This window comes from Pempheris klunzingeri, chromosome 23 (assembly GCF_042242105.1).
Source record: "Pempheris klunzingeri isolate RE-2024b chromosome 23, fPemKlu1.hap1, whole genome shotgun sequence".
NCBI classification, from domain to species: Eukaryota; Metazoa; Chordata; class Actinopteri; order Acropomatiformes; family Pempheridae; genus Pempheris; species Pempheris klunzingeri.
In genome coordinates, this window is record NC_092034.1 from 13,759,055 (window position 1) to 13,771,643 (window position 12,589).

Here is a 12,589-nt window from a genome sequence, read left to right on the forward strand (position 1 = left end):
AAACGTGAGGACGATAGAGAGGAAGAGAAGGAGAGGGGAGGGAGCGATGGAGTGCAGGAGGAGCAGCTGGCACACAGCTGATGGCTCCTCAATCACTGTGTCTCCCCCCTCTGGTGGGAGGTCAGAGGAGCTGCCACCACCTCCTCCCACCCTGCCCCTCTCTCCTTCTCTGTTCTTGGCTCTTCCAAGCTGTTATGTAATAATGCTGGAAGAGGAATGAAGGCAGGAGAGAGGGGTATGGTGAGGGAGTTGAGATTCATTATCTATTTATTGGGGAAGAGTGTGCTGTTAAAGGACTATACTGGTGTTTTTACATGTTCTCACCACCTCACTGTGAATCACTTTTCTTTAGTTTGCCAACCATTTCCCCTGTAAGTACTGTGAAGACTTTCGGTGCAGTTTCCTCACGTCTAAACAATTTTCAAATCATTTCAGTGCTCTGCAAAACGCAGCTGTCTGCTTGTGCCCCAAAGCATATTTCAAATTATTCCAATGGCATGGGTTGATAATTGCTGTCTGCCAAAGTGTCTTTACTGCTGGAGCCTCTATAATCAGGAATTCTCAAACTGTGCACATTGTAGCTTTAACTTGAATAATTCTCTGGCTTTCCAAACTCACTTTAATCTGTGGAAACAATGGCTTGCAAGATACAGAAAGAAAAACGAGTGCGACAAATATTCTATGAAAAATGTTGAAAAACGCATTGCAATGTTGTGATGGCATTTTAAAGCCCTTACACAAATACATTACATTGTGAAAAAAGAAAAAAGCCTTTTTTAATTTAATATTTAAATTTCTAGAATAAAATAAATATGTCATTTTGTGTAGCACTAATTCTTTTTTTCCATTTATGAACTGTCAGATTTTTCTTCCAATCCCCCAGGTTTCTCCAAAACATGAAATGTTCATGATCTAAATGACAATCGAATTTAAGGTTTGGACAAAAATTGTAATCTGTATTTATTATTTCTTTCGGGTTTTGATTTACAATGATTGTAGCAGGAGGAAACAGCTGCTTAAAATGTTGCTAAGGCCTGTTTGGTGCATGGAAATAAGTGACATTGTCTATTTTCCATCTGACCCTGTCTGCTTCAAATTACTTATGTGCATATGTACAATCCCAAAGCTCATAGTGAGGACATTCAGAAAACAGGTCCGATAAATGTTGATTTCATACCAGGCCAAGGGGCCAAAAGTCCTGATGTCAACATGAGATGTGTGTCATAGAGCCAAACATGGATTTAACTCTCATCATTTCAGCCAAACCTAACCCTAACCCTTAAAACACCCACGCACGAGGCTTCGTTGACCCTAACCCTAACTCTATCCTGGCCCACTGCATTTTTCAGAGGTTGAAAAAAAAATAGATAAGATAGATAAGCCTATTATAGATACGACAGATAGCAACAAAAGTGAGACAGGGACAGAACACGGGTTTGTCACTAAACAGATAGATTAAGAAGGAAACAGATCTCAAAGGAGCTGAGGGAAGATTAGAAACCAGACAAAAGAAAGCACGGAGAGAGTAAATGCACTGAGCACGTGATGGTGGATGGTTGGGGCTGCCGGTGCCATTGCCACTGGATTTGGTCTCTTTCTGAATTCTGTTTCTTGGAGAGTACGAGAGAAAAACCCAGAATGTGGCAGGAACGCCGACAATCAGTCTGACAGACAATGAGACAAGAAGAGAAGAAAGGAGGAAAGGGAAGTAGAGAGAGATGAAAGCTATTGACTCCCAGTGTGTACATCGGAAAGCCATAAGGAGGAGCTTGATTCCCCAACTTTTATCCACTGTAATTACCATCTCCCACTGTTGGAGGGAAATTTGACTTATCTTTTTCTCTGCTCTGGAACAAGTCTGCTCTTTCTCTCTGTCTAACTTTCCCCAGTGCTCGATAACGCTTCTGAGAGGCCAGAGAGAAAAAAAAATTCAAAGGCTTGAAAGGCAGATGAGGGAAACTTCGCTCAGCGTGAGAGCTGCGGCATTCAAGAAGGGAAATAATGTGAACATGGAAAGCAAAAGCTCTCTCAGCCAGATGAGAAGGGAGGTAAAAGGGTAACAGAGCGGGCTCGTGAGGATGAGAAGAGGAGCATGAAGAATACCAAACGAGGGGAAGTGAGGATGGAAGCTACAAAAGAGAGGGGACGCAGAGTCAAAAAGAGAGAGTGATGAAGGGACAGACGGAGGAGGCTGTAGGGTAAAATAGGACAAAGATGAATGGACGCGGATGGGAAAGTATTGGTTTCACAGGACGTGGAGAATGACAGCAAGCGACGAGGGAACTGAAAGGGAACAAATAAGGAAGAAAAATGGAGAGACGCATAAAAAAAACCACAGTGAGATAAGAAAAAGGTTGTTAATTCATGACAAGGCAAGGTGAAACGACAGAAAGCACAGGGGAAAGTGAGGAGAAGAGAAGAGGGGGAAAGACAGATGGACTAAAAGGAAGACAGATAAAGACTCGGAGAAATCGGTTATGGAGAGGAAAGCCTGGGGGAAGAGGTGAAAGTTAAATAACAGGAGGGTGAAGGTAGTTGTCTTGTCATCAGAGTCATCGACCACCGGGGAAATCAAGCGTGAAGCTCAGCTACAACTCATTTAATCTGCTATTGAGTCTTTAAAGCTCATTTTTTTACAACACAATTGACAGTTTGCGAATCGGGAGAAGCTGCTTCATTTGTTGCCAGTGCAAATCAACTCTCGAGTGTCACTGTACTGATCCTTATACACATGTATATTGTATATTCTTTTATTGCATGTTGCCGTTATTTGACAAGCGAGCATACAGAGAACAACAGTGTAAGATACGATATGACAAACATATGACATTGGGATTATATGGTTGTACGGCACGCTCCTCACCGACTAAGATACCGGGGCACCCACAGACATTGTATTTTCATAGATTCGCTAAGACTCTGTGGGCAAACAGAGTACAGCACAGTTTTGAGTATACAGCTGGTTATACTAGGAAAGCGACAAAACTAAGTAGCCCCAAAAACTATGTATACTGAATTTTTCAGATGGACACTTTGGTCCATTGAGAGAGCAACTCACAGCTGCAGACAAAATAAATAAAAAACTGCAAATGGTAATATGGACACAGAGCATAGGTTGCATTTTTTCCCCTGTAAAATATGATAAAATGAATTGATATCTTGTATTTTAACTGCAAATACAACAACTTCTGTGTGACTTTGTGGTATATAGTACATAGGTTATGATATTTCCATGCAGTATGAAATTGGGCCATGGCTACTTGTAGCTCAGCACGTACTTAGTGATGAACAGGGAATATGAACTTGAGTCCCCAGTGAGTGGACAGTGTCTGCCTGATGATTCTGGGTTAAACATTTCTTTGTTGATGCACCCACCATCAGGTCTCAGGTCATTTATCCCACATAAAAAAACAGATAATCCAGGAGTGAGTCATTTTTTTTTTTATGTCTAAGGTAGTATCACATCACAGTTCTCTCACAGTTGGCGTCAGTCAAACGGGAAATACAATAAAGAACGCTGGTGCCTGTCCAGAAGTTAAACTCGGTGTGACTTCTCACAGATGACTATAATCCTCTTCTCATTCCAGTAGAGACCAACTGGGCTGCACAATACAGCACTGCAGAGCAGCAGCACAGCATGCAGGCCTGCAGATGCCCTCTGCACAGCTTAACTCTGTGTCCTGTGACTGCTTCCCCCTCCCTCTCCCCCATCCCATCTCCACTTTCTCCTTGTTTATTTATTATGTAGAAGATCTCGAGCCTCAAATTGACTTGTGGGATTGATTTGGCAACACCCTCCTCCCTCCCATTCATTTCCCCTCCCTCCTCTCCTTTCCCAACAACCCCCCCTCCGTCTCTCCCTCAGAAGACTTTTGATTAATCCAGCGACCTCCTCTGTGAGTTGCAGAGAAAAGCGGAGAGTCAAACGGAAGGACGGAGAGCGCAAGAGAGAGAGGGAGAGGGAGAGAGAGAGCGATGAGGGAAAGGAGAAAACAAAAGAGAGATGGGATGCCTCTATTACCCAGGCGGAAAGTTATGTGATCCATTTGATAAGAAAAGCTCTTTTTGATTCAGGATGAGAAAGGCAGAGAACTCTTTCTTGGTGGGTAAAATAAAGAGACATAGATGGAGAGAGAGAGAGAGAGAGAGATGAAGGAAACAAAAGACGGTGAGGGGAGAGAGAGAGAGTGAGGGGTAGAAAGTAATCGACTGTTCTCGAAGCCTGTTACTGTTGCCACGTCTGTCAAGCTTTCCATTCTCACACGTTCATGGTGTAAAATAACGAGCAGAATTATATCTCATCAACATTTTTTTTGTATTTTTTAAAATAGTGGGTCCTTCATTTTTGATAGTAGACATCAAACTTTAGCTGGTGATGCTAATTTTGCCAACTGAAAATAAAGCTAACTAATTAGGTAGATGAGTTGGTTGGAAACATTCCCTCCCGCTGACTTTTTAATGTCTAATGTCTTGGAAAAATGATTTTAAAAACATTGCACAGGACAGTTTTATTAATGCATATTGTTGTTGAGTCATTGCTGATGCAGTTTGAATAAAATCTTCTGTTGAAGAGCTACTTCAAAGCTATTCCAGACTTTCCCTTTCTGTCTCGCAAAAGTACAACACAACTCCATTGGCGTTGTGTTGTATTTGCTGGTGTTGGAGTATTTGGCTTTGTCATTTTATCTAAGTATAAGCATGTAGGTCAATATCGGAAAATGACAAAATCAATTTGGACCATTCTCAGTTTTATGTGTCTCAATGTGCAGCAGGTTATGTGGGGTCATCAGCACCACAGTAAGGGTGCTGGTGTATGTAAGAGAGTGAGAAATGAGGGTAAAGAGTGGAGGGAGGTGATGGTGGTGGAGGTGTGTTTATGTGTGTGTGTGTGTGCCCTGCCCTATTTGTCATCCCAGCCGTGGTCTTTGGTGACACCTTGTTCATTTGCGAAACCGACTGTTTGAGATGCAGGAATCGATCGAGCAAATAGAAGCAGGGCCCTGAAGATAAAGAGAGAGGGGGAGACAGAGGGAGGGAGGGGCGAGAAGCATGTGCAGTTTTCATTAGCGACATTTGCGCCTTCAAAGTGGACACACATCACTCTGTATCTGTACTGGAGGGATGGACAGTGGACATCGTTCTGTCCTGTTTAATGTGAGATTACAGTCAAATCTGATCGTGCTGACACTGACACTTCCTGCCCTTTTTGCGTGGAAGTGGAAGAACCTGTGAAATCAAAATTTTCTTGTAGCTTAAATAATTCCTTGCACCTATAAACTCAATCAAAACTAGTACTGACATTTTTCCCCCCTCACCGTGGCTAGCATGGCTATCCCCACCTGATAACTTAACTTCCATCCATTATGTTGGCAGGACTTTTGATTTGAAATTGATTTATTAAATAGCAGCTAATGGCTCCACGAATCCAAAACATGCTCCTGAGACTTCATTTTTCATCTGTATGAGAAATTTGACAGCTTCACTGTCACTTTATAATGCAAACTTTTGTCAATAAAAAACTCACACATGCTGCCAACTGCATCAACAATGATGCTGGCTTTGGTATTTCCGACCTGAACTTAGACAGAAGCTCATCTCAAGACGACTGTTTACAAGGTCAAGAATTAGCATTAAACATTTGAAGAACTACACTTAATGCATGACACCACTCTCATATATCTGCATTAGCTGTGGACCCAGAGCTTGAGGTTAATTATCGGAGTTCAGCTTTTGTTCTGTTTTAGACAAGACTGACATTTACAAAACATTTAAGAAGACATCAGACGGGAGAGGAGCTCGCCTTGTTCTATTCCAAGTTTTAAAAAATACACCGGGAAACACTTCTACAGCTTCCTAATCAACAATTTGTGTCATGTTCGTTTAATCCGTGCACAGACAGAAAGGTAAACACCATTTCTTGACCAGCGGCCAACCACAGTGGCTTCCTGGTGTCTCCTCTGGTTGCCTGGCAACCTCACAAGATTCCAGGAAGTCGCCAAAAAGTCACAGTTTCAACACATAAGTCTCACACAGACATGCGCGTGGCATCCATTTTTATAACTAATCCTCGGCATAAAGGCAAATAAGAATCTCTCTCAAAGTGTTCAATTAATTATCGCTGTTGTGTGTCCAGTCCTCCGAAGCTCATCTGTTTTCTTACCCCAGATCCAGTCCACTCCCTTCAGGGGTTTTAATCATCATGGCAGCGTTTTTTTTTGTTATCACGACAATGTGACCACAGAGCAGCTGGCAGCCAGAGGCCGTCTGTCAGCATCACTCAACTTTCCATGTCACATCTCATAATGCACTGTTTTAGATGACACACACTCAAGAGGTCTGAGAGCGGTAAACACACACACACACACGAGTGGGAAAGCACGCGCATAAACAAAGGCAAGCGAGGAAAGGCATGTGTATGCACTCGCATGCGAGGACAGGAAGGCACCTGAAGAAATGACAAGAGCATGCGGGCAATGATTCAGACACACAGATGCACAGAGCGAGTGCTGCTCCAGTGGCTCCAGTAGTTTATATGGAGAGCTATGCACATAAGAAATTCAAGGCTCCATATGAAGGGGACTCAGCGAACTGCATTACAAAGTGCTGTTTACTGTGTCGGGACGGAGGAAATGAATTCAAAGCGGGCTCAGGAGATGCCACTTTCTAATGTACTGTATTCTTAAAGCTCCCTGCTAAGCTATGCTCTCTCTATCTCTCTCTCTCCAGCAGGGGAATTCTCCGTACTGTCGCTCCAGTCTTTGTCTGACCTCCACTGTACCAGCAACCAGACTTTATTCCTAAATCTCCCTCTGCTAATCCTTCCTTGCCTCTCCCTCGCTCTTTTTCACACACTTCCTATGCCCGCCTCTGACAGATATACAGTACAACGGGGAGGATGAAATAGAGAGAGCTGGAGAGCAATTGTCTTCCAAGAGGAAGCACTGTGAGCATTTCAGAGAAACTATGATTGCTCTCTAACACCACTCCTGCCTTTCTTTTTTTTTTTGTTTTGTGTTTTTTGCAGTGCAGTTCAACTTGATTCCTGTGGGGCTCAGGATAGTGGCCATCCAGAGCACCAAGACAGGGCTCTACGTTGCCATGAACAGCGAGGGCTACCTCTACACTTCGGTACGGTCAGCACATACAGTACACTAATGCCGTAAGCCTTTAAAGACTTCATCTATAGTGTCATTACACCAGTCGTTTGTATTTGCTCATACCTAGTTGATTAAACAGCGAGCAGGCAGGGTGTGGCGTCAACATGTGCATTCTGAATGTGATGTTTTATGTTGCCTTTAAAAGTAGAAGAATAGGCCTCTACGTGTGTTATTTATTCTCATATTAGAGCTGATACTTGCCACACACTGTTCTCTGCAGTGGAAAAAGGTAATTCACCAAAAATGATGATGAAGTTGCACCGTAATTCTCCACCCTGCACATCGTGATGCTGCTGGGCCTCTGCTCCTTTTAGATTTATGAAAATATATGACACTTGCGCCTCACCTGCTTCGCCCAGGCTTATATATATATACTCAGACTTCTTTCAGAATATATGTGCAGTGTGGTGTGATCATTCACCATACAGATGGTTATAAAGAAGCTTTGCAGATACCAGTTTCAGATACCAAGCTAGTCTCCGAAAGTGAGCGAGTCCTTAAAAATCCAAATTTGCAAAAATGCTCTCCTTGAAAGCCAAACCTCATTGTAAAACCTTGTAATTAATTATGTTAAGTCAACCTGGTCATCGACTCTGTCCGCTTGTGTAATTTAAAAGGACGAGTTGACCAAATATCCAACTGATCATTCATTTATCAAATTAGGTTGTCTAGAAACAGTATTAGCACATTCCTCACAGCATGTTGTCAGTTTGGTTTTTCTTCCAAAGTAAAGAAACTTGCAGTTAGTTATGTAACAATAGTGACAAAGTCAGAGACATGTCACTCCTTAAGTCTTATTGAACTTTGGTGCCTTCAAATGTTGAGTCTCCTCTACGGTTGCACAGTGTGGCTCTGGTTTTTAATCATTTTATCATAGATCAATAGAAGTTAAATCATGTTTTATGAAAAAGAAAATGTACAGAACAAGGTTAATCGATTATGTTTTACAGCAAAATTCTCATCTTATTTTGTTAATCATACCATGTCATTTTCTTCTTACTGTGGGATAATATTAGCAATTAAATCACCTGCTGTTGTCTGAGACAGTCGGAGTCTTTTCACCTCAAAGCGGCTCCCTTTTACTCTCACGGTGACAGTGACAGGCTCAGGTGGTGACATCTGAAGCTGTGTGTAATGTCAGCACGCATCTGCGCATGAAACGGCTTCCCACTCTCGGTCACAGCAGCTCTTGTAGTTTTCTGCTACGGCTTGTGAAACGGCTGCTTCCAGAGACGGTGTTTCGCATTGATGTGCAGAGAGACGAGGCGCGCAGGGCCACAGATTTGAGGGGTAGAGGGGAGACTAGATGAAGAGACAGAGGCTGGATCAGAGTGCACTCTATCAGGATGCACAGAGAAGCTCTTTTTTTCAGCCTTTTTCCTCTTGGCACACAAGCGAAGTGTGTGAGATCCTGTTTGAAGTGCATCGGTGCGCTCACTTCAAAGTCCATCTAATGCCGCCCCGCATGCAGGCTGCCAGAGACGAGGAGAGGAGATACGGAGTTTCTAACTGGGGGAACAATGGAAAATCAGCTTGGAGAGAACACACACACTCATATATGCAAAGTCCCCGTCTGCTGCTCATGTACAGTATGTGGACCTCATTCTGCTGACACAGAAGCATGCTCACTACTTAATGTCTGTCGTTAATTCTAGCAGCTTGTCACTCTGCCAACCGCAAATTGCAGTGAGACGTAACAAGCTTCTCAAAGCCCTTCTTGGTCCAGAAATCACATAACATGATGCAAAGTACTCGGCCTCATTTTCAAGGAAAAGGGAAAAGGCCCAGGTTGTTTTATCACAAAGTCTCAAGTAGTGTCAGTTGTAACTGTCAGTGCAACTTGCTGAAATGTCAAAAGTTGCCCCCATAAGGTTTTGAGCTCCCATGAAAGCAGTTAAATCATACAGGTGTGGGGGTCGCTTGTTCCAACAACCATCATTTTGATTGCAAATTTTACATTTTTCAATGTAATGCGTATTATTTGTTAATGAGACAGTGAGACGTTAATGAGAGGCTAAAAGAAACAGATTTTCCAAAAGAACTAAATACCATGTTCTCTCAGGAATGACAGTATGGCTGCAATTCACGAGCGAGCATATAGTTATTCCTAGAAGTGGGCTGCTCTGTGCGCCCCCTCCCTCAGTTACTTTAGAGACCCCCACAAAAGCTCGCATTATAACTCAAACTCTGCTAAACAGGAAACTTTTCCCCTAATGAGCCCCAGAAAATGGTCCTTGCACATGACTTTTCCAGGGCGCGGAACCCCCCCTAGACAGTAAAAACCTTGCATGCACACACAGGCAGATATAGAGGTTATACTTACCAGGCATTCTCCTGAAAGAAGAAAGGTGACCCATTTTCACTGAGGGGAAGAACCAGAGGGAAAGAGAGAGAGGAAGGAGAAAAATGTTGGAGAAAATCCCTCTGAGATGAGGAAGGAGGGAGGACGAATGAGAGGAGGGGGAGATTTCCCCCCCCCCCCCCCGCCCTTTTCACCTTAAACTACCTGCCCTGCTATTGTTCCGTGCAAATGTGAGCACCGGAGAGAGAGATGGAGATGAAGATGGAGAACAGAAATAGAGGAGGAAGGCGTGTTTTGCGCTCATTGCCCTCAGGGTCCGGAGAGAGGCAGTGCAGAGCCTTAACACCCTGTTATGCAACCATTAGCATGTGCAGGGAACAAGGCCCCTGCGTCATCCCCTGAAGGGTAAGGGAAATTTTAGCGAGCAGTCAAGGAAATAACCTCAGTGTAAAAATTCAACATGAACATGAGAAAATTTCAGAAAATATTTTGGTACATGTGTTATTTCAGGTCACGGGTCCACATTTCCTTTGGCTTGCTAAAGTGAAAACTGCACTGTGGGACTGTGGGAGAAGGAGGAAACTATGTTGTTGTTCAATCCCGTGTGTTTGCTTTCTTTAAAGATTCACAATGAGGGAGATGGTTGAGATAATGGCTGTCAGTTTGCGGCGAGGCTCTTTGGTCTGCATTGCAGGAAGGGGAGAGAAAGAATGGAGGTGAAGGGGTTAGAATTCGAAAAGACGCTGCTATAATCAGTAGTTTCAGATCAACAACACATCGAATGACAATATTTCTGTGTAAAACAGATCAAACACAGAGAATCATAACCTTACTCTCCAAGTCCAACTCTGATGTACGAAGCGCTTCAGCATCTTGCAGCTCATTGATTTGTTTTTTTTTCCATCAGCCCGAAGTATTACTGCCTTTCAGTGGTTCACTGTCACTGCTCTAATTAACCTCGTGTCCACATGTAGCAGGCAGCTGTTTTTAGCAAAGAAAAGTTAACCACTAGCTAGTGAGCGTAGCAATTTAATGCATGTCGCGTGTCCTGCTTCAAATCCACCGTCGACTTTGTCAGTATTTAACCTGGACGATGATCTTTCCTCAGCCTTAACTGTGCGTGCCCAAACATAACCACCAAAACAGAACTAAGCTTCATCTGCCAGGAGAAGATATTCTAAGAGGAGGGGATTCTTCATTTTTGTTCTTTGAAAAAACAAAACAAAAAAAAAGACAAAACACACACAGCCAAGGCGCAGAGGTGTTTCCTCTTCCCTTTTCATCGCAAGGCTCTCCTCGGCTGCAGCAGTGCTCCAGTGGCTACTCGGCATTAATCTTTCATGGGCCTCTGTGGCAGATGCGTTCCCTTCCACAACAACACACACACACACACACACACACACACACACACACACACACATGCAAGCAGATGATTACAACACTTATTTAAAGGATCTGAAAATGAAGAACCTCCTCTCAGATGCACATTTGCCAGTAATGAAGCAGTGAAAAAGGAAAAGAGAAAAGTCCTTTTCCAGCCTGGCCTTCCTTAGCCCCATCGTTTATCTTTATTTATCAGTTACATCATTCGCATAAGAAGATCCTTTGTTGGAATTTTCTTTTTGGATTATCTTCAGTAGTTTCTGTTTGTTGCATTCTTCTTTCTGCTCTCTACTCCTCTACTGCCACAACTCCCTTCCCCATGAGGATCACTGGTATTTCATCATAGAATGTAATTCAATGATGTCACCTTTTACCAATATTTCACATATTTGTGATGACTTAAAATATGAGCTTATGATAATGAGCCTGACTATGTGTGCCACTTCTCTTTTGTCGCGTATCGTATAATACTAACAGTAAGCATGGCCTCGAGGGGCAAAGTAAGTGATCAGAGTCTGACAGTGTCCCATAAGCAATTTTTTGTCAAGGTCACTGATGTCCATAGAAAAATTCTTTTTGTCTGTTCCATGGGGATGTCAGAGGTCAGTGGGAGCTGCAGAACAGCAGTCCTTCACACACAGCAAGGTTTTAACCAGGGTCCTCCCATAGAAATGCAGTTTTTAGCCTGCCTTGCCGACTCATGGCTTCCCCAATGGTGGTTTACTAAGAGCACCCATGAACACCCATTTTAAAGGCTAACTGGAATTAAAAAAATGAAATAAAAAATAATATATATATATATATATATATATACTGTATATTCTATATATTTTTTCATTTGCGTTCTGTGGTTTAAATCTCTAATTATCAAAAGGAAGACATTTGGCTAAACTTAGCTTAAATTTAGCAGCTGGATCATTTTCTACCTTTTAGTTAGACTTAAATACACAATGAATATCTACACGAGCTTTGATTACTTTAGTTTGCATAGTGGTGGTTCCCCTGCAAACACACAGCATGAATTATTGATCACACGCAAGTAAGGTAAATCCCCAACTCCCCACTTTGGCTCTGTTTAACCAGACGACACACTTAAACCTCCAGACACATTTAACACAGCCACAGTGAAAGCAGCTCCTGCCAGGACAAGGGAAAAAATAAACAGGAATTACTTCACTGGAGAGGGATGTAGTTTTTTCTCTGGTGAGTGTTGATGCATCTACCTCAGAGAAGAGGTAGGCAGCCAAACAACCCAGTTTAGCCCAGAGAGATATTTAAGGATCACCCAAGTAACACCTTGGTGCTTCTTTCAGCACTCAGGAGAGATGGAGGAGGGAATTTATACGTAACCACAAAGTAATGTACAGTACAGAAAATACCGCACTTTTAAGGCCTCCCATCTGTTTGTGAATTTGTGAATTGTGAGCTGTTGTGCCCGAGATCAATAAAAAGGGAGTGACAGGCTAAATGATAGAGCCAGTGTCCTTTTGTCCTTACTGGAGCATTTAGTTTAGGGAGGATAAAATGAGATGATAACAGAAGTGAGAAGGAGAACAGAGATGTGAGTCACTGCAAGAGCATCAGTTTTTCTGCACTCCCATTAAAATGTGCAGAATGTGAATGGAGTTTGGTTTAGAACAAGACACCTGCTGACATGTAAGCCTAAAATATGAGTTTAAAACGGAATGAAAAGCTGAGACTAAATTAACAGATATATCTTTTCTTTCTTTGACCTTCTCGTATGTGC

The 12,589-nt window shown here is 42.7% G+C and overlaps 1 protein-coding gene across 1 annotated transcript in view; it reads left to right on the plus strand.

Annotated features, from left to right (window-relative positions):
* Nucleotides 1-12,589, plus strand: part of fgf11a (fibroblast growth factor 11a) — a 72,622-nt gene that overhangs the window by 44,010 nt on the left and 16,023 nt on the right. Inside the window, exon 3 of the mRNA XM_070854547.1 lies at nucleotides 7,025-7,128. Coding sequence (XP_070710648.1) covers nucleotides 7,025-7,128 — 104 coding nt within the window. The remainder of the gene's footprint in view (nucleotides 1-7,024; nucleotides 7,129-12,589) is intronic.